General features: G+C 36.9%; 1 protein-coding gene across 1 annotated transcript in view; it reads left to right on the top strand.

Annotated features, from left to right (window-relative positions):
* The window catches only part of GRID2 (glutamate ionotropic receptor delta type subunit 2), a 730,229-nt gene that overhangs the window by 508,214 nt on the left and 200,787 nt on the right, over positions 1-21,228 (top strand). The window contains exon 8 of the mRNA XM_005232525.3: positions 3,999-4,118. Coding sequence (XP_005232582.2) covers positions 3,999-4,118 — 120 coding nt within the window. The remainder of the gene's footprint in view (positions 1-3,998; positions 4,119-21,228) is intronic.

Here is a 21,228-nt window from a genome sequence, read left to right as displayed (position 1 = left end):
CTAGTTTCTGAGCATAACCATATTTTTTGGAGAAAAGAAGTAATTTTGAACAGGAACTGTGAGAGCAAGTACAATATTTTGTAACAGATGACTGGCAAGCTGACATTCCCAAGTGTGAGATCCTGACTGCTAGGTAAATAGTGCTTTCTTGAGGGGCTTACAGTATAGTAGGGCCTAAGCATATATAAACTGTAGTTTATTTTGCTTGTCTAGACAGGACTCAAGTAGGCTTTAACTATATTATTAGGTTTCATAACAGCCCTGCAAGGCCCAGAGCGTTGATCAGAAATGTTTTGTCCTAAGAAGTGACATTTCTCTCTTCAGTTTCAAATGTGTCAGGAAATTGCATGGTTGCAGCTCAACCTTAGAGAAATTTGAGAGAGTAGGGAATAACTGTGTCTTCATTTTTCCCCAAATAGTGTTGCTTCTGTAAGTTAAGTGGAAGGAAAATTTCTTTGACTTTTACCCATTATCATAATTAACACTAAAATAACTCGGAAAAATCTCATCAGGAAGTTATTGCATCTGTAGCTGTCATACAGGTGGCCATTTCCTCCGTGATCTCCTTCCACTCTGCATTCACAGAGGGATAAAACATGTGTCATAAATCAAGTATGTGTTTTAGAGGGATTCACATGGTGAAAAATTATGCAGAAAAACTGGAGGACTGAAACTTCTAGCCAAATGCTGTCCCATTCCCTCAGCCCTAAGCAATACAACAGCCTCACGTAAGCCTTGTAAAATGACTGTGTGGGACAATGAGGACGAGTAGAGAGCAATAACAGGATTGCATGGCCCGCAGGTCCAGCAAAGTACGTCCCGTGTAGGGAGGAAGCATCAGGACCTCCAAGAAGTTTCCGATCAGATTTAGTATTTTTACTGGTATTATAGTTAATGCACTTTTTTGTCTTTCGGCCTCTGCCCTTTCCAATCCAGGAGCATTCCCATCTAATCTGAGCTCTTATTACACTATGTGAGATGTACACAGTCTAGGAAAGAAATCTTTAAAGTTGGACTTGATGATCTTAAAGGTCTTTTCGAACCTAAATGATTCTATGTGAAATTTTTGGAACATGATAAAATTGCCAAAATAGATGACTGAGAGAAATTGTTCTTATGGTTACCACTGGATTCCAGAAATATAAAAATAATCAACAAAACCAGTTTTTATCTTGCCCCACCAGTTGCAGCCATTTAAAAATCAAGGTAAATAGATCTACACAACAGTTTTGGATAGGGATTCAATTCCAAAATATGGTGGGTAAGTCTGTTAACCTGTACTATATGTTAGGGGCCATGTATATCCAAGGAATCCTGTGTTTTCTTAAAAAGTGGATTTCATTACTTCAAATGTAACTGAGGCGAAATAAAAAAGTGATCTTTTTTTAATCATATTTGCTCAAATAAAGACAAAGTTTATAAAAAAAATTTAAAAGTTGACTAAAATTTTAAATTGTTGTTTCAAGCATCAAAAAATTACTTACATTTTAAACCTGATTCTTAGTCTCCCATAAATTATTGTCCCTTTAATTTTCCATATTGAAATTTCCCAATTTAAAACTGCTTTGTAACAAAATAAGAAAAAAGGAAAATGCTTTCTGCTGTACAAAGCATCTCTGTTAACAGATTTTAATTTTTGTTGGTTGAGTATTTCCTTTCTTTTACCATTTTTTTCCAGTTTTCCCCTTCCTTTTTCCATACCTTGCTTGTGGCTCAGTTGAAATCATGGTGCAGCTCAGGTGGTCTGTAACAGGTTAATTAATTTTTATACCTTATCTACTTCAAACCCACAGGTTTAATTAACACTGTGGGAGAAAATGTTTTTGGAAGTAATATAGGAAATATGAAGTATAATATAATAAAAGCAGTACATGGTAAGGGGTCAGAGTGGTGCAGGACTAGGAGCAGGTGTTATGCTGTCAGGGAGGGTAAGTCAGCCAGATGGAGGCTTTCAGGAGTTAGATGGGGATCCAAAGCCTTGAAGATCTGTGCTGCTTTGCAGGCATTTCTACATCACATGTACCATGAAATTCTGGCTTAATTAACCAAAAAGCCAGATGAGACCGTCTGGGAAAAAAGGTATGTAGAACAGGTTTTTACTTCTGGTTTGTGAATAGGGCGTAGTCAAATTTAAGTTAACACAAAAGATTTGTATTTGTGAAACTGAGTTATTTACCTAAGGATATGTTCAAATCATTTTGCAGGTAAAGACAGGCTCACTCTGTCTTTATTCTGAACCAGCCAGAGGTGTGCTAACCCCAATCTAAAAGCCATGAAGGTGTGATTATTACAGAATTGTGCTCAAGCTAATAAGTAACCTCAGTGTCATGCTACCCATAGTGACATGGATCAAAATTGCCTGGATGGCTTTCACCGAGGGCAAAATGACCTGGGAGTGTTCCTGCAGAAGACTGTGCAGATGTACCCTTAATCAGGATGTTGTTTTTTTCCTTTTTAATGTTGATTATTTTTATTCTAGTATCTAAAAAGTAAATATTACAGAAAAGATTAAGAACACCCTAAGTATATGTATACATACACAAAATATCTTGTTTTTAACTGAAAGTGGCACTTCGTGAAATATTTATTATTGTTCCCTGACAATACTAATCCGGTAGCTTCTAGTAAATTTTAAAGGTACTATCTCAATGATAGACTTCCTTATTTTTATTATAGTCATACTAATGTTTTATAAAAGGAAGATAACATGTTGTTATTTCATACTAATCTGGATTGGCAATGCAAATTTTGTACCCCTTCCTGGATTTTCTTCAAACTGAAGATGTGAGAATAGAGCTTTTTAAATCATCATTCAGCAAGGCTCATGTGCTTAGCCTAGTTTATATTGCAAGAGTTTATTTTCCGTGGGTTTTTCTCAGTGAAATAATAATACTCTTAACTGAAACAGCAATCACAACTGCAAAATTCTTGCCGATTGTTTTGAAGAAAAGCTATGCATTTCATATGGTTTTACACCACAGGCAGACTTTTCTCTTGTACATACTTAAAATACTGTTGAAGTTTTTTGAGGGAGTGGGTTAAACATCTAATTTTTCCTGAATCTGAAAACAAGAATTTTTTTAAGGTTAAAGGTTTTCATTGTAGGCATTTCACATGGCTCTGGTGATTTTGCAGATCAGGTCTGATCTTATACAAAGATGAAATGTGTGTCATGTTGAATTAACCCTGGAATATACATTGAGTGTTGCTGTGGCATGTATAGAATGTACTTTGAGTATTGCTGTGGCGCGTATAACCCTTTCAACTCTGACTCTTTATACTAAATATTCACTGTTTCACCTTTAGTATTTTAACCCTTTCTGACAAAAAAGGTAAAATTAAAAGCAAACTTGAAAATATACTGCAGTTGTTGCTCATCTCATGCATTCTTAGTAGTGGAGAAGAGTTGTGGAGGAAAACAGAAAAATCACTGTATTCAGCTAGACAAGCCCTTCTTCATTTGTGCAGATCGCTTATGTTGAGCTCAAAACCCACCTAACTTTATCGAAAACTCAACCTCATCTTAAGTCAAAATCTCTTTTGGGTGACAAATATTTTGGATGGGAAAAGCAAAACTGATCAAACAAAACTAAATTTTGTGCACCTGCTTTTATATATTTGTCTTTACATTTGTTTCCACAGAAATCAGTCTCTTTTTTTTATTTTTATTTTTTATTTAATGGGGCTAGAATGTCTATGCATATACACTGAAGGGTCAAAGGACAAAAAATGGAGTGCAAATAAACGAAGAGGCTAATGTTTGTATTGCATCTGCTTAGCATTACTGAGTTTGATTCTTCTGTGAAGAACTTAACGGATGCAGGCACAATTTAGGCTTCAGAATTTTTAGGTAAATGTGGCCTATGGAAAACTGCCCAAATTCTGGTAGTTGTGCATGTATTTTGCATAGTTAGTGCACAAATCTATTGAAGAAACAAAAGGTTATTACACTTTTCTACCTCTGAGTTTTCACTCTATTTTCCTGTTTTTTCCAATAGGGTGGAGTGAATGGCTTGACTGGAGAACTGGAATTTGCAGAAAATGGGGGAAATCCCAATGTGCATTTTGAAATTTTGGGGACAAATTATGGAGAAGATCTTGGCAGAGGCATCCGCAAGGTGAGGCTACATATATTCATACAAAAGACTATTTTTACTGATTTTTTTTTTTTCTAACGTTTCTTGTGTTCCATGTTAATAGAAAGGTGTTTGATGGCAGATAATGTGTTGTTGTGTATCATTAAGAGGAGAAAGAAATGGGTAAAAAGTCTTGAACTTCTAGATATCCATCTATTTTATTATTACAAAGAAGCCTTGCAGTAGGTTGTGTTGATCAAGGTGTTTCTAATACAGAAAGTGTTAAGCTGCTGGTTGACTGTCGCAAAAGACCAGTGAAAGCTGTTGTTTTGTAACTTTTGCAACTCATTTCCAAAATAGCAAATTCTACTTTGAATTTTGTTTAAGGCACCCAGGCAGGCACTTGATACTTATGGCCAAAGTGGGATGCTGCAGCCAAAAGATGATTAAAATTCATAGGTGCGGAAAATCTGTTGTAACATAGACAAAATTTCTCTAATCTCTTGTCTTCTTGAAATAAGTACATGGTGTTATAATAGAAAATAACTTTTACAGAATAAGTGTAACATTTTGTATCCAGGTGCCAGACAAGGTCCAAATACTTGGACTTAGATTGTTTGAGGAAATGGCCTACATGTCCAGCAAAATTACTATTTCTTGATATTTCAGTTTTGTTAGTCTGTAAAAATAAATTTAAGTCCTGTGTGCGGAATGGTGGAAGCAGGTCTCTATTTGCAACACATATCCTTAACTTTGGATCACTGCCCATCTGGGATGGCAAAAGTAGCAAGAATTGTATGGCACCTTTTAGGAAAATAAAAGACTAATAGGCTTTTCCAGGAGCAAGTCTCCTTCAAAGAGACAGACCTCCTGAAAGACAATACCAAGATCTCTTAATTTAGTGTATCAGATCTCACTAGGTTGTATATGTGAGGAACCTGAAGTGATTGTCTGAAAGCAAATGACAGAGTAAGTTATCTTAATATATGTAAACTGGTTCCATCTGTCAGTGTCACTATATGATGAAGTACATCATTTGTTTGCGTGCCTTCTGTAGTAACAGATAAATGCTCTGAAGGAAGGGAAAGATAAGTAAGTTAGAAGTGTCTCTGAACTCCTGAAATTTGTCTTTCACTATTTATTGGAATTGTTATTCAATTCCTGCTGTTTCATCTGTTGTCAATACCTTAACGTACATGCATGCCTATAGTTACGTCAACTTGAGCAGAGATCCTGACAGATGCTTCAGAAACTAAACAGAACTGGATCTTGTTGATATTTGGACATGTGCTTTGCAAAGTCTTTAAGTGACCAGAATGTTGGATGAGTCCTTATTCCCTCATCCATAAATTCAGTCTGTTTCAATATATTTTGACTTGACTTATTTTTCGTGCTATGCATCAAGGAGCTATTTATTCTTTAGAGCAACCAGGTAGTTTTTCCTAAGACAAATCTGTATCTCTACATTTAATTTAATTGGTTGACTTTGGCTGGTTTTTTACTTCAAACATGCTGTCTGGATGAATGCCTGAGTGCAGCATTAAATTGTGTTCTTCCATGTCACAGAAAGATAGAAGAGAAAGAGAGACGCACAGAAAAGTCTTGGAAGTACAGAAGTACCAAAAGACTTCCTAGCCTTTCTAACTTTTTTCTGATGGTACAATTTAGATTTTTAGTGCAAATTTAAACTATAGTACAGTTTTTTTAAAGAAGAGATTAATGACCATAGGCACCCATAAGTTGTGCAAAACAATGAGATAGTACAAATAGACTTTTTAGACTTCCTTGTTTAGGCTTTATCATAGTTCAAGGACAAAGAGACATTCATTGTCTTTGAAAGGAAATAGATTTGCAGTTGGTCAAAGAGAACAGAGTTTTGAACAGAATATAATCAGACCATCAAATTCAGTGTCACAAGACCCTGTTCAGGAGAAAAGCAGAGTTGTTAGGTCCTGAAAGTACATGGGTTTTTATGTTTGCCAAGATGAGCATTTAAAATTAAATATAGACATTTTAAGACTTTTTTTCTGCTGAAGGTTGCACTATAAATGTCTATGCCTAGAGTTTTGTGATGCACTGCAGCTGGTTAAAAAGAAGAAAGTGTCCAGAGCAGAAAAGATTTAATCTGTTCCAATTTTTTTTCTAAACAGCATTCAGTGATCCAGAGAAAGCTTTAGAAAGAGTTCTGGTGTAGAGAAAGGAATTTTCCTTAGAAAGAAATTTCTGTATGTATTGTGAGAATGTGATAATTGTTCTTGGAAGCATCTTTCAAAGAAAATTCAAAATAATTCCAATTAAATATCATATCTTTTTTTACACTAAATTGAATAGTAAAAAGATTTAAAATAAATATGATATTTATATTCAATGTCTTACAGTTAAAAAAAAAAAACACCCAAGCTAGGGATCCTAAAACATTTACATCAGAGATAGAGAAGAAAATTTTTAAGGGGAAAATGCCATATGTTGGTTTAATCTTTTGACAAACGTTCACATATTTTCTTTGATTACATTTTATTCTACAGTGTGTGAGCCACTTGTGTTGGAAGCAAATCGCAATAATTACAGGAGTCAGCTATATTTTTGTTAGCTACACTAATTAAAGTGCACTTCAGATTTTCATATATTTAGTGGTCTGACTACAGAGCTACCTAACCATTTTTATTTCTCAACTTTAGTGGAAACAGCTGCAATGAGCAGACTGACTGAAATTTCTAAACAAATGCATCTTCCCTAGTTAACAGGTTTCCAAGTACTTTTATAACAGATAATGAAGAGTGAAATCATGACAAAAGGCCTGTTGAAGTCCTTGGGACCAGAGGTTCACACCAAGTCAAATGTGTAAAGTTGTGGCGTTTTTTCTAGCCTGAGGAACAATCAATTGATTTTAATTAAAGCCAGTAAAATTTTAAAATAAACATGAATTTCTCAAGAGTCCGAATTCTGCTTGAACTCAGTTCTGTTTGGGGGTTGCTGTCATGCATAGAAAGTAGTGGGAGGATTCATGTGGAAGTTCATTGTGTTGGGGTCTTTCATCTAGCCATAAGTGAGCAAATTCAGGAGCAGGATTTGCTTGAAATACAAATTTTGTACTGTTTTGTCTGTAAATGTTATCCATCACCTTGCACGGATCATTCAGACTGTATGTGTTGCCATAGTCAGTACTTGGAGTAATACAGTTAGATCACTGCCAGATACTGATTTTATTGACACCAGTGGTGTTACCATCCCAAGGGAACTGCAGAAAAACTATTCTTTTTACACATCATACTGTGGCGTTTGTGCAGATATAGTTACATTCAGTGGAGACACGGGTGTATTTCTGACATTTCTCTGTTGGCATTTGTCTGTTGGTGTTTGACATTTGAGTATGTATTCTTTGACATTTAAATTTCAGTGCAATACTTTTATCTATACAGTTGAAATAAAAGCTGCCATTCCTGTGAAAAAACACCCAATAAACAAACTAACAAAAGGGAGTTGATAGCTCAGAGGAGTACTGCCATATATCCTAGTGGTGTAGAAATCAGAGCTGCAGAAATAAAGTGGGTTTCATGTTTCTTCCAGTGTTCCTTGTAATTCATAATGGGCTCATCTTCGCTCTGTGCTACACGTTTTGAAGTTTAGAGGACTTTCCTCCTGTTCCCTCAGTAGTTTTCTTGTGCATGTGGACATTTGGAGATCATGGTGCATTTTGCTCTTCTTCTATATCCCTGTTAGCATTCACCTACCTCCTATGTGGTTCTCTTATCTTCTGAAGATGGTTTCTGTCACTTCCAGTGGGGAAATGAGATGAGATGCCAGGCTCTCACATCTCTCTCTGTACCAGGATGTCTGTGGAAAGTTTTCTTTGCATTTGGGACACCTAGGGATGCATTGGAGCAAGGATGGAGCTGTGGGCACACAAGAAAAAAGATGGTGAGGCACCTGGGTGTAATCCAGGATGCTTCAAGCCCTCCATATTTGTCCAGTAGAATTGTAGAGCTCTGTCCTAAATTATTTTAATTTGATGTCCTTAAGGAGTTAATGTTAACTATTTTAATCTGAGGGATATCTGTAGCACAAAGCATTTCATGTGAATGTGATTGAAGGCCTTTGGCCATAATGCCTGACAAATGTGGTGTTCCTCTGTCCTTCTGCCAATGCGAATTGCAGGACCTTCCCTGTGGAGGCATGTGTGCAGGTTTTTATTTCACAGATTATTAAGGGTTACATCAAATGTTCTATCGTTCTGTTATTTGTTCAGAGACAGGAAAATTGAATTGCTTTTTTTGTTTTCAGTCTAGTAAAATAATTGCTACTTCCACTTCATCTGAGAACAGTTGTTGATTACAATAGTGGCTTTGCTTTGTTATCCAGTATATAATTTTTCTTACATTTGCGTCACAAAGCAACATATATTCCAAGTGTATAGTTTGATTTTGGGGAAACTGCTGTCTCTTCTTATAAAGTTAAAACTTACTTTTTGCCTTGCGTATCTATTATTTTTTTTTGCTTCATTAGGTAAAAAGAGAAGTTATACAGCAATGCTGACATTATTAACTAGCACTATCTAATAACCAAGAGTGGAAAAAGTATTTTCTCTTGGTTAGCTACTTGAGGTAAATGATGGGTTCACCTGTTCCCTTCGTGATTGTGATCAAACATAGAGCTCTGTAATGTGATTTTAAAAATGTATATATATCAGCCCTGGTACTTTAAGCTGTGGTGTGTTTCAGTTGTTTCAAAAGACTGACATGCAATTGATGATGTGACTGGAAGATATACTTGCAATTTAAAGAGACATTATTAATGGTGTATTTTCTAGTGAGCTGAAAATACATGTTGCTGTGCCGAACTGCTTTGCCTCTAGTGCTGATAGAAAAAATGGACCTGGCACTGTACTAACATGATACTCTTTCTAAGCAGCCTGCTAGAAATGAATGAAACTACTTAGTATTAAATGTAAAGAGATAATTAAACTCCTAGGTGAACTGGGACCTGCTATTCCAGTTCAGCACAGTACTTAAATCTGCTGTAAATCTGCTGAAGAGTACCATTTCCTTCCTTTATTTAGTGCTACATAATAGGTGAAGATAAGGTGACTGATTCCTTACATTCTGCTGGCTTCTGCAAATCTTTTGTGAAATTTCAGTGAAATTTAATTTCACTGAAAAGTGTTGAGAATTTGTATGTTATCACAATGAAACTACTGTTAGCAGAGAACTGTTATTTACTTGCAAGCGCGCTTCTGTTGCAAGCTTAAAAGTCAAACTAAATGCATACTTGAGTCTAAAGGAGAATGGAAAAAATGCCATTAACCATAACTGCATTCCTGAATTTTAAAAAACTCAAAAGTTTAAAAATATTCTACCTCCACTTTTGAATAAAGCATTTTCTTTTAAAATCTGAGACTGCAGAAAGACAGGCTGACTCAAAGTAATCAATAGTGTATCCTCTGGAGAACTTGTGATGTTTCAGACTCTAAATCAGATGGAGGGTGGAGGGGAAAATCTAAATCTTGGTGCTGGCCTCAGCTAGTGCCTGCCCTGACCCAGACTATTTGTCTGGGTGAGTGAATATTTCAGTGTTCATAACAAGTGAAAAGTAAAGAAGCCAGAGATGGATTTGTTGGCTTAGTGGATGCTGCCATAAGAACGTGGAAGACCAAGATTCAAGTCTTTCTTCCAGGGATCATTTATAAATGCAGAGCAGAGCTGCTACTACAGGCAGCATTATGAGCAATGTGTTCCCTGTGAATTCTTCACCTGTGGAGAAGGACATCCACCAGCAATACATGGGATTCAGGATCAGGTTTATAAGCAAATTCACCCAGAACTCAAACTCTAAACTAATGTCCACAAAGCCAAGGCAAACATAGTGCAATAGAGGCATATTACCCCACCTATTTCTCCTTAGAAGCAGCACAGTCAACCATCTACTAAGTTCCAACGTGCTCAGGCGTTTGAATATAGTAAAGCCTGTTGTAAAATAGAAGGGTGATTTTAGGCTGTAAGACAAGTGGGTGTCCAGATTTCCCAGTTTAGAAAAATAAGGTTAAGTGCCTGGGTAAAAGTTCAAGTCAAACAACTAAGATACAGGTTTATCCACTTTCCAGCATGCAGGTTGGATGGGTTTTAGTAACAACATTTATAGGGCTAGAAGAGTGGGCTTTGAACCACAAAAAAATCTTTCAAGCTTCTGAATAACTGCAGCACTCTGGAGTGAAGAGAGCTTTGCTCCTACACTGGGAACAGTGGTGAAAAAGGGAAAATGCAGGGTGGCAGGAGGAGAGAGTGCAATGGGACATTGAGGAGAAGCACTGATGTCAAACAGAAATTCCCCTTGGGACCTTGGTGCTCTGCGGTATTTCTCCTAGCAATATTGGCAGGTATGAGTCCATCTCTCTTTTGCTGAGAATTTCCATTCTTGTCAAAACAGATACAAATTTTCTTACTGAAAACTACTTCCAGTGGATTGTGAACTGCCTATTTTGACTGATTGCTTTCATTACAAAGAGATAAATCTTTTTTTATGCACTTTAAATTATATAGCTTCATGGGTTTTGTTAATTTTTGTTCATCGGGATAAGAGGTTACACTTTTACCCATCTCCTGTCAAAAACGCAGTTGTCTTGACAGCAAAGAACAGGAGAAATATTTTCCATGTTCAAAGTTGTGGTTTTTAACTTCCTTTAATATCTTGCTATGACAATGGAAACTTGAGAAAGATCAGTCAAAAATAATAAATTAAAAATAAAGCTAGAAATTATACCAGTAACTCCTTTTTCTGTTGATGCTACTAGGCAAGTGCCTAACCACAGAGGCTCCTGTGTGATTATTCAGTGCTTAAAAATGGGCATAAAAGCAAAGAATGATACAGAACTTCATTCATTTCTTTTTTGCAGCAGACAAACTTTTTGCCCTGAAAAATATTGAATAGCAGAAATAGCATGGTGGTTTTTAATAACTACACTGGGAAAGAGAATTTGGATTTGAATCTTGGTCAGGTTAATGTAGCATGTGAAACTTGATTTGTATGTGTTAGACATTTTTCCTTCATTTTTGGGTTCCTTTCTTTCTCTTGAACTGCTTGCGGTTGGCTACAGGTCAACCAGGCCAAGGGTTATATCACTTCTGTTTTTCCAAACTCGATGTTTGCAATTAGTAATGCTTCACAGTTTTCAGTGTGATTGGTTGGACCACTTTTGAAATACCTTTACTATGGTTATATGGCCTTTTTCTTCTGCTTGAGTAACTGTGAAAACTTTGCTGTGAATATGGATCTGCAGAACTGACTGGCAAGTTGTGGTGAGTTTTTACCCTCAAACACCCCAGCTGAGCAAATTAGCTTTGTAACTCACTTCAGAGATCTGAAGTGCTTTGGGGACTTTTAAGTGCCTCAAAACTGACATTTTGAATAATGTCAGAAGGAACTGTGTGTGATTTAAGAATGGACTTCATGCTTTATTGAACTCTCACACAATATTGCTTCTCTTCAATTTTGGAAATCCCACTAGGGACTCCTTTTCACCTTTAAGGAGCACTCAGTGGGTGCTGTTTCAAGAATGTGGTTCATCATCCTTGAAATTAATAGGATAAAACACTTAGATCGACCAGGAATTACTTGTTTTAAGGTGGGGATTCTCAATTAATTATAGATACCTTTCAGCATTCAAGTTTTCAAAAGTTTTCAATGCTTGTCTTTTGCTCTGTAGAGTTGGTTTGGTTTTCATGAAAGCTGTCATCTGATGAAAATTGATTCATTCCTAGAATACTTGTCACTGGAACAAACTTACATTTTCTAGTAGTAGGAAGAAGTAATAAGTGCATTTAACCCTCCATTAATCCAAAAGAAGGGGGTGTTGGAGCTAATTTATCATGTGAAGAGGGGGATAATAACTGTATCTTCAGTAAGTTAAATATTTCCATCCAAATTTGGATGTAAATTGGGTATCCTAGTTAAAAATTAATAGTAATTGGAAAACCATGTAGACAGGAGAAAGAGATGAGAAAAAATCGATCTGTGTCTTTTAACAGGAGGCATGAAGAGTTGGTAGTAGGAAATAAGTCATTTAGCTTTAGCTTTTGAGGGTAGTAAAAGGTATTGTTCAGTGTTCAGAATTAAGAGCTCAATGTGAAGCCTTGGGAAGTCTGATGCGTCTAAGGGTTATAACAGAGATCTTACTCCATAATACGTGGAAGCAGATCCACACAGATTTCACAAGGTTTGATAAACTGCTTTTTTCAACAACCACAAGCCACGACTGACATGATTAGATAGCTTGCTACGTCCTGCCAACCATGTCTCCCCATCATAATAAAACACAGATTGGTAGAACAGCCCAGCTTGGACTTCAAAGATCATCTGATCCAACCTTTCAATAAATTTGTTTCTAATTTGCACGTTTTGTGAGGGATTTCTCCTTGAAGGCTGTGATGTCTTGTAGGCTGCTGAATCTCAGATGAGCCCTTATGGTACACCTGTGAAAGGCCTGGAAGGTTCATATCAATCAAAATTTTGCTTGTACGAGTTTTAAAGTAGGCAGAACTGTCTTCTTTTGCAGTAAGATCTCTTTGTTTCAAGCTAGCCTATTAGCAGGTAAATATGAAAACACGTCTTGTTAGATATTGAATATTAAAGTATAGCAGAGACAAAAGCAAGTCAGTTTGCCATTTGTTTATGTGTTTGGGGTTTTGGGGTTTTTTTTGGGGGGGGTGTCTTTTTGGTTTGGGGATTTTTTGATTGTTGGTTTTTTTGGTCAAAACTCTATAATTCATTGAACATGATGCAGAATATTTTGTTGACAGTAGGTAGGCAGCATTTTCCTGCGGTGCGGCAAGTGGCCCTGAGAAGCCAAATGATCTTTTACTCTGTGGCCACAAAGTATTCAGTGTCACTTTCTACCAAAGGCGGGTGAACCCAAACCTGAACGTTTAACTCCTTTAGTCCTCCCTTCACTGGTTGTGGGATCTAGAGGAGCTAGCCAAGTCATTAGCTGACTGGGAAATTGGTAATTGAACTCAATGAAAATGTAGATTTGTAGATTTCCACTGAGAACACCCTTATATGTCTGTGTATATATATATATATGTAATATCTACTACCCTCAGCCTCTACAGCCATGGGAGTAGATTTACAGTGAGCAGGAATGTGAAAACATCCATGAAGCTGCTAAAGGCTCCCAAATTCATCAGAAGGACGTAGGCATCTATAGGCAAGTGTCAGAAAGAGTTACGTTAACAAAGAGCCAAGGGTCAGCTGTTCCCTGGTGAGAGGAAAGTGATGCCCATCAGGGAGAACAGCTTGAGTCGATAGGGAGTCTCACGTTTGGGTTGGACCAGAAAATGTATGTGCGTACAGTAGATAGCTAAAGAGAAAGGAGAAATGATGTGTCAAACCGTGGAAATTGCTTTCCATTGTTGTTAGCACAACACAGATGAAAGTACAGTAAATCTTTGTCTGTTGTGGTGTTTTTAAGATGGGGAAGAAACTAATAGTGATATTTGAGAAGGCAAAGAGAAGTGTCCCTGTGACTTCAACTTGTATGCTGTATCATTGTTTATAATGTCCTGTAGTTTCCAGCTGAATTACTCAGCTCATATATTTCAAAATATGGCAGAGTTTACTATGCATAAATCATAATTTCTAACCTAAAAGTTTTTCAGTTACATTTTCTTATCTGCCAAAAGAACTTCAGAAGTAGAAGTGATATGTCATTTTGTCTCAATATTGCACTTATGGCAATGCTGTGATATGTTTCCCAGAACGTGGCTATAGCTGTATCCTGCAATTAAAAGAATCTTAAACGTGATTTCCAGAGATAAAAAAGTTATTTCTGTGTAATTGTTAAGGGCCACCTCCTTGCATATTCTGCATTCTGTACAAATAATAAAGATGAAGCTTTTGATGACTTCGTAATATTTATAGTTCTTTCATAATGCTGAAAGATCTTTTGATTCAGCATTAAAATTACAGTGCTCAGATTTTTACCTAGTGATGATATAATGCCTTAATCAAAGGGTAAGTTACAATAAAAATTAATAATAAATACTCTTGTCATGCTGTATTGCTGCTTTAAAATGCACAGCAGAAGTAATAGAAAAAGTTATATATATAAAGTCTCAAATACTTCACATCTTAATCTTGGTAAACAGAGCCTCTTTTTCTGAAAAATAAAGCTTTTCAGGAAATTGTAAGCACTAACAAGACTTTGAAACTCTTTAGACTAGAAGTAAATGAGGGAAATACTAAGTTTTAAGAAATTTGACAAGGTGTGTCTGGAACCTGTGGGAAATATCTGTTATATTTCTCATATAACATATAACTATATGGGAAACAGTCTCATTGTTATTTCCAATATTACTACTATGCATTTCTCAAAACCTGTGAAAATTATTATGGCTGTTTCTTCCTCAATTATAGCAGTGGGCAGAATGCTTTTCTTGTGTAAATAGAAAAGGATAGGAATGGGTTAAATTGCAGAGGGTGTTCTGTTGAAATTTGAGCTCAAATTGGCTTTCATGTTGGTCATATATGTAAAACATATGACTCGGTTTAGTAAAATGTAGCATAATATGTCGAAACTGGTATGTTTTATTTAAAAAAAATAAGTTGATGTTTATAACAGTTGGATTTAAACTAATGACTTACTAGCTGTAACTAATAATTTTAACATATTTGTTAATCATATATATTGAGAGTAAAGGGTATGGTGTAGGAAACGGTGTCTTCCTTAAACCCCTGGAAATAAAGCCCTTTTTTTTTTTTCATGAAAGTATCCAACAGTTCTGCCTAGGAGAGATGGATAAAGAAGCCAAACCAAAACCAGAGATTAGGAGCCAAACCATGGCTAAAGCAAGAAGTGTAAGGATTGTTTTGCTATGGCTGGGCCATGCACTGTTTCACAAATTATTTCAGTGTAATTGCAGATATTTCCAGAGTTATCTCTTCTCTTACTGCCACAGGTTGCTCTCTCCTGTGCTAATTATGCTATACCCTTTACATGTATTATCTTTGGCAGTTTTGTGTGCTTCCAATTAATTTACTTCCTGCTTTGCCTCCTTGTATTTCTTCTATCTCGTCTTTGCTTCTTCCTGGAGCCCCTTGAAGCTCAGAACTAGTCTCATCTTTGCTGCATTTTCCTGATCCATGCTGAACCGGGCTGTTTCTGCACCTTATCTAGTCATAAAGCTATTAGTCTGGAATGTTGGATTCGGGTGGTTTTTTTATTTTTAAAATACGCTTTTATAATAATTAATGTACTTATAAATCATAAAAATATGATTTAGAGTATGCATTCTAATGGAGTGCCTTAATAACAAGCCATAAGTGGTTTCTATGTATATTTTTGAACAATGTGCAGTCTGTATACACCTCTACTGACTTCTCATTATAACTTGACTGTTTTTAAAAAATAATAGATAATACTTTAAAGCCTTGATACTGGTATTTTGCATCATTTTGGCTCTAGAATGTTTCAATACTCTAAACTTATTAGTATTCTGAATTAGTACTCAGGTACTCTTAGCTCTCTAAATGTATTAACTACTGATAAAATGTGTGATTTCCCCATTGAATGCGCATGTCTGAGATCTCATTAGTCAGTTTATTTTAAACTGTGTATTATATTACTTGAGATAAATATTTGACATAAATATACAGAGTAAGAAAACAAATATTTTAGTTAGGAACTAGTTAAATAGCATGTATCCATGATTATACCACATTTATCACTTCACTGGAACGGTGTTAATGCAATTTTGTTTAAGTATTTAATTACTTCCTAAAGGGAGTATCAGTCCCACTCATGCCACAGGGTTAAGCACTTCTATAAACTCCTTTTTCTTTGTATGCATTCCTGTATACGTTGAGTTATCTTCACCTTTCCTAATCATCTTTGCTCTGTAGCAACTACCTTGCCTTGCGATCCCTGAACCAGCCATCCAGGGCAGCTGCTAAGTGTATGTTTGTTGCTAATTCATTCAGCTTTTCCCTCAAATTGCAAGTCCTGCTTCTGACATTGGAGACTGTGTGAGCCTGCTTTGTCTTGCAAAGTGCATGACAAGTAATGTTGCATTAGCAAAGAAGAATGCCTGAGAATTTCTGTGCTTTGCTGCAGGGATGTAGGCAATGACATAAAATGCATTGAATGTTCATTTGCACACTGGAAAAACCTGCTTAAAAAAAGGTTATGGGAGAGGTAGTCCAAGCTTTGAATTAGAGGGTCCAGTTTACTGTCAGGGCAGGTTTTTTCATACAGTGGATTTTAGCTAGTGATGGGAGTTGGTGGGTGTAATTGATATAGAATCATAGAATCATATATGTTGAAAAAGACCTTTGAGATCATCAAGTCCAACTGTTAACCCAGGACTGTGAAGTCTACCACTAAACTATGTCAGCTAAGATTGCATCTATGTGGTTTTTTAATATCTCCAGGGTTGGTGATTCCACCACTTCCCTGGACAGCCTGTTCCAGTGCTTCACCACCCTATCAGTGAAAAGGTGTGCTTGAGGCCATTTCTTCTTGTCCAGGGCTCTGCCTCACCAGCACCAAGTACAGGGGGATGATCGCTCCCTTGGTCCTGCTGGCCACACTGTTTTTGACACAAGCCAGGCTGCCGTGGGCCTCCTTGGCCAGCTGGGCACACCGCTGGCTCATGTTCATCTGGCCACCAGGCAGCACCCCCAGGGCCTTTCCCACCAGGCAGCTTTCCAGCCACTCTCCCCAAGCCTGTAGCGTTGTGTGGGGTGGTTGAGAACCAAGTGCAGGACCCGGCACGGAGCCTTGTTGAACTTCATACAGCTGGCCTCGGCCCATCGATGCAGCCTGTCCAGACCCCTCTGCAGAGCCTGCCTGCCCTCCAGCAGATCAACACTCCCCTGCAACTTGGTGTCTGCTGCAAACTTACTGAGGGTGTGCTCGATCCCCTCATTCAGATCATTGATAAAGACATTAAACAGAACTGGAGTCAGTACTGAGCCCTGGGGAACACCACTTGCGACCAGCTGCCAGCTGGATGTAACTCCATTTACTACCACTTGTTGGACTCAGCCGTCCAGCCAGCTTTTTACCCAGCGCAGAGTACACCCGTCCAAGCCATGAGCAGCCAGTTTCTCCAGGAGAATGCTGTGGGAGATGGTGTCAAAGGTATTACTGAGGTCTAGATAGACAACATCCACAGCCTTTTCCTCATCCACTAGACGGGTCATCTTGTCATAGAAGGAGATTAGGTTAGTCAAGCAGGACCTGCCTTTCATAAATCCATGCTGGTTGGGCCTGATCTCCCGGTTGTCCCACATGTGCCGTGTGACAGCACTCAGGATGATCTGCTCCATCACCTTCCCTGGCACCGAGGTCAGGCTGACAGGCCTGTACTTCCCCGGATCCTCCTTCCTGCCTTTCTTGTAGATATAGAATTCCACAAAGTTTATTCTAGAGTGGGACTATAGCCTGGAAAAAAAAATGCCACTTGGATGGATTTTATGTTATCTGTAACAGTCTGTTTCAAAGGTAGGAACAGGTAAAGTGGACTTTTTGTTCTACAATTGTAATGATATATGGAAATATTTTATCCAAAGCCCAATCTTCAGTACTTGGACAGTCAACATGTCTGGTTGCTAGCAGAAAGGTTTTAAAGAACAGCCTTTGGTCAGTGTAAGATAAGGTAAATTGTATTTCTCCAGTATCTTGTGACCTATTTGTTCACAAATTACCTTTTCAAATATGTTTGAAAGGCCAGCATAATTCGCAGCTAATTTGGTCTACAGTAAAGTTATAATGAGTCTCTTGATACACTTGATTCTGGATAGTTAAACTGATTTCTTTGTTTGGCTTTGGGGCTTGTATGCTGAACAGCATGTGGAAGTTATTGTCCTCTCTTGGTACTAACTTTACTGCTGAAGATCTTACACCCAGCTTGCTTTTAGCTTTGCCACTTACTGGGTCTGCAGGAAAGCAATATGACAAGACCAACGAAGTGATGGATATCTTCCCACATGAGAACACAATCTTTATGTCGCTTTGTGACCATAGGCCACCAACAGATTGCATTAAACAGGGATTGATGCACTGAACACAAATATTTTTAGCATCCCTATGTACTGAAGCATTTCTGCTCAGTCCAAAAGGGAGTTAATTTCACATCAAACTGATTTCATGACAAATATTTTCATGCTGCTTTTACAATTTGGGAGGGATGAGGACAAACGTAATAGGAAACTTTAATAAGAAATTCTGAACTTTTTCTGATACTGTACCACATACCCACTTGTTTACTGTGTTCAGTATGTAACACTGTACTCCATATTTATCACAGATTGATTCCTCCAAATTCTTTTTTGTTCTGTTTGTATATTTTTTCTAAGTTTTGTTAGGCTTTTCTCTAACATCTTTGTAACATCTAAATTGTCAATCAGTCCATTAGTCATTAAAAAATGCTTTCTAGTTTGATGTGCCACTTTATCATACTGAGGCAAATCATTTCTGCAAGACAAAATGAAATCATCAGTAAGGAAAACACAGAATGTTATGACACCTTGTTAAAAAAATGTTTGTCCTCTTCATTATTTTATTTTGTATTTTCTTTTTCATTCCATTTACCTTAGAGAGAAAAAGGCCATATATGTCTAGTCTAGTTAAATCCATTTGAAAAAAAAAGGACTTAAAACTGCTCTAAGCCTTCAAAGACCATTGATAAAATGAAATGGAAGTCTCTATCTTTCTTTCTTTCTTTTTTATTTTTTTTTTAACCACTTTTACCATATATTTTGAAAGGTGCCTTGGCAAGTACAAATATAATCATGTGCCAGACTGGCCAGATTCTATCATCAGTGTGATCTATCTTAAATCCTGCTGAACGTAACTCCCAAAATCTTTCTGTAGATGACAGAATATTTTCCTGTGTATTACGTCTATCCATTGAAAGGTCACATGTTCTGTTGTTGTTATTATCTTGACTTGGCAAAACAGTAATCTTGACCTTGGTGTGAAAAATGGAAAGGTGCTGGCTTTTTGCCAGGTGTATTCTTCAAACTGTAAGGATAGCAGTAGACTCAGAATTGCAAGAGGCCATTGACTTGAAGATGTTGCAGTTCTTTAGAGACCACAAATAGCAGACTTATGACAGATATTTTGATGAAAGATTTTGAAATAGGATAATTTAAACTTCTCAAGATAGGTCTTGAGATAACCTTAGGAAAAAAAAAAAAAAAAAGGATATACTGACATCTTAAACACAATCATTCTGAACAGCATAGCACTGCTGCTTACCTGTAACAGGATCATTAAGAGCTGGTAACGAAAGGAGCCCTCTAACTTGCCATTTTAGGTTTTGAAAGAAGAAAAAGTATGGGACAGAGCTAAGCGGTGAAGTCCCCACATTCTGGAGAAGTCAGCTGAAACTGAAAATAAAACTTACTGCTATAAACCTAACTGTAGAAGGAAGGTGTTTCTTAATATTCTGCTTTGAAAAACCTGTATGAAACAGAAGAAAAAGTAAAATCTTATTTCATAAGCACTTACAGTTTTATCCATAATCTCTTTCTGTTTTTTCCAGTTCCAAACACAACAGTACACTTACTCAAGGGTGAGACGATGTTAGTTAAAAATAATAGTGTCAGTTGAATGTTCCATAGAATTTAAAATTAAATGTCTGCAGAGATTATTTGCTATCATACTTGCTATAAAGTTATATGGCTCTTGTGTGAGATTTTCTAATAATCTGAGATATTTCACTGCCCTCTCTTGGTGAGAGTTAAAACTGGTCTCTTTTTCACAAATCTTAAACCAAGAGCAAAAAGCATTTTTCCTTTGGCACAAGGTGTTATTTGCCAGGAAATCATAGCAAGTTGGATATTGTAGTTTCATAAGTATCCGTGAAGTTGGGATGGCTGTATTCTTTATTTCAGCTTGAAGTTTGTGAGTGATGTCATTGGTTTGAGCTATGATGTGTGCACATATGTTTATAGGAATATTTATTTGTGTTTTCAGCCTTATACAAATATCATGACAATATCTCCTTTTCCATAATTCTATAAAAATATTCTTAAAACAGCTTAAACAAAGTCTGTGTGTCTTGTGAGCAATGAAAAAGCTAATGACTTTTTAATTGCTTGCTGGAATAATGAGCTAGCCACTATTTTATTAAAATCTATCAATTTTAGACAGCTAATTCAGGTGCCTACATTAACTAGTAATCTCCCTCTAAAACACCTAGAGGGACGTGCTGCCCTACAAGGTAGTTCAAAACTGCAAAAGATAACTGGAGATACTAGCTAGTTAATTTCACAGTTTAGTTTCAGAGTCTGTAAATATCTTTCCTCCTCCATATCTCTGTGAAAAGAAAGTCGAGTTTTGCAAGCTCCCTGAGTTACCTCTGAACCGATGCTTCTTGCCTGATATTCGGGAGAACTGAGAAGTCATACATGGAGCCTTGAAACATGACTGATTTCCTAACCACATGTTATTATGAAAGACCTTATGAAAAACATCACAAAAACATGAGCTTTGATTTCTGTGCCATGATTAAATCTGATTAAATTAAATCAAGGACTGTAGTTAAACTTCAGTCAATTCTGTGTTTTACTTCAAAGTAATCACGCAAATTTCTCAGTGATAGCGTTATTGGTTCAGAAATGCAGTGAATTTATACTGCAGGAGGTACTATAATTTAGAAATGCCACAGATTTTGTACATATAGCCTGCAGCTCCCACAGGGTTCATTTTTGATGAAAGTTATGTTTTGCCATATATTTCGGGAGGTCTATGTTATGGTAATATTTATAAAGGAGTGGATGGGCAAAAATAAACTAACACGTCTTGTCTTCTGCCAATGTGTTTTTTCAAGCCAAAGAAGTAAAAGAAAACAGAAAATTGGTACATCTCCAGAGCCACGTAAGCAGTTCAGAGTCTGCTCTGCTGCTGAAGCACAGACATGTTGTTTTGGATGAGAAATATTTAAAACACAATTTGCCATTGTCGGTAACATAGCAACATTTTTAATCTGTGTTAGATGTTTTTATACAGAGCAATGACTTGTTCTGTACCAAACGCAAATTTGGCAAGTGCTCCTGTTCCGAGTTGCTCCATTTGAGAGAATGGAAGCGTAGACATGACAGTGGTAGAAAGTCTGAGCTGCACCAAGAGCGCAGCAGCTTCCAAGGAAAAGGCTGA

Source organism: Falco peregrinus, chromosome 2 (assembly GCF_023634155.1).
Source record: "Falco peregrinus isolate bFalPer1 chromosome 2, bFalPer1.pri, whole genome shotgun sequence".
Taxonomy (NCBI): domain Eukaryota; kingdom Metazoa; phylum Chordata; class Aves; order Falconiformes; family Falconidae; genus Falco; species Falco peregrinus.
The sequence above is the reverse complement of the archived record's forward strand: the minus strand, read 5'-3'. Positions and strand labels throughout refer to the sequence as shown.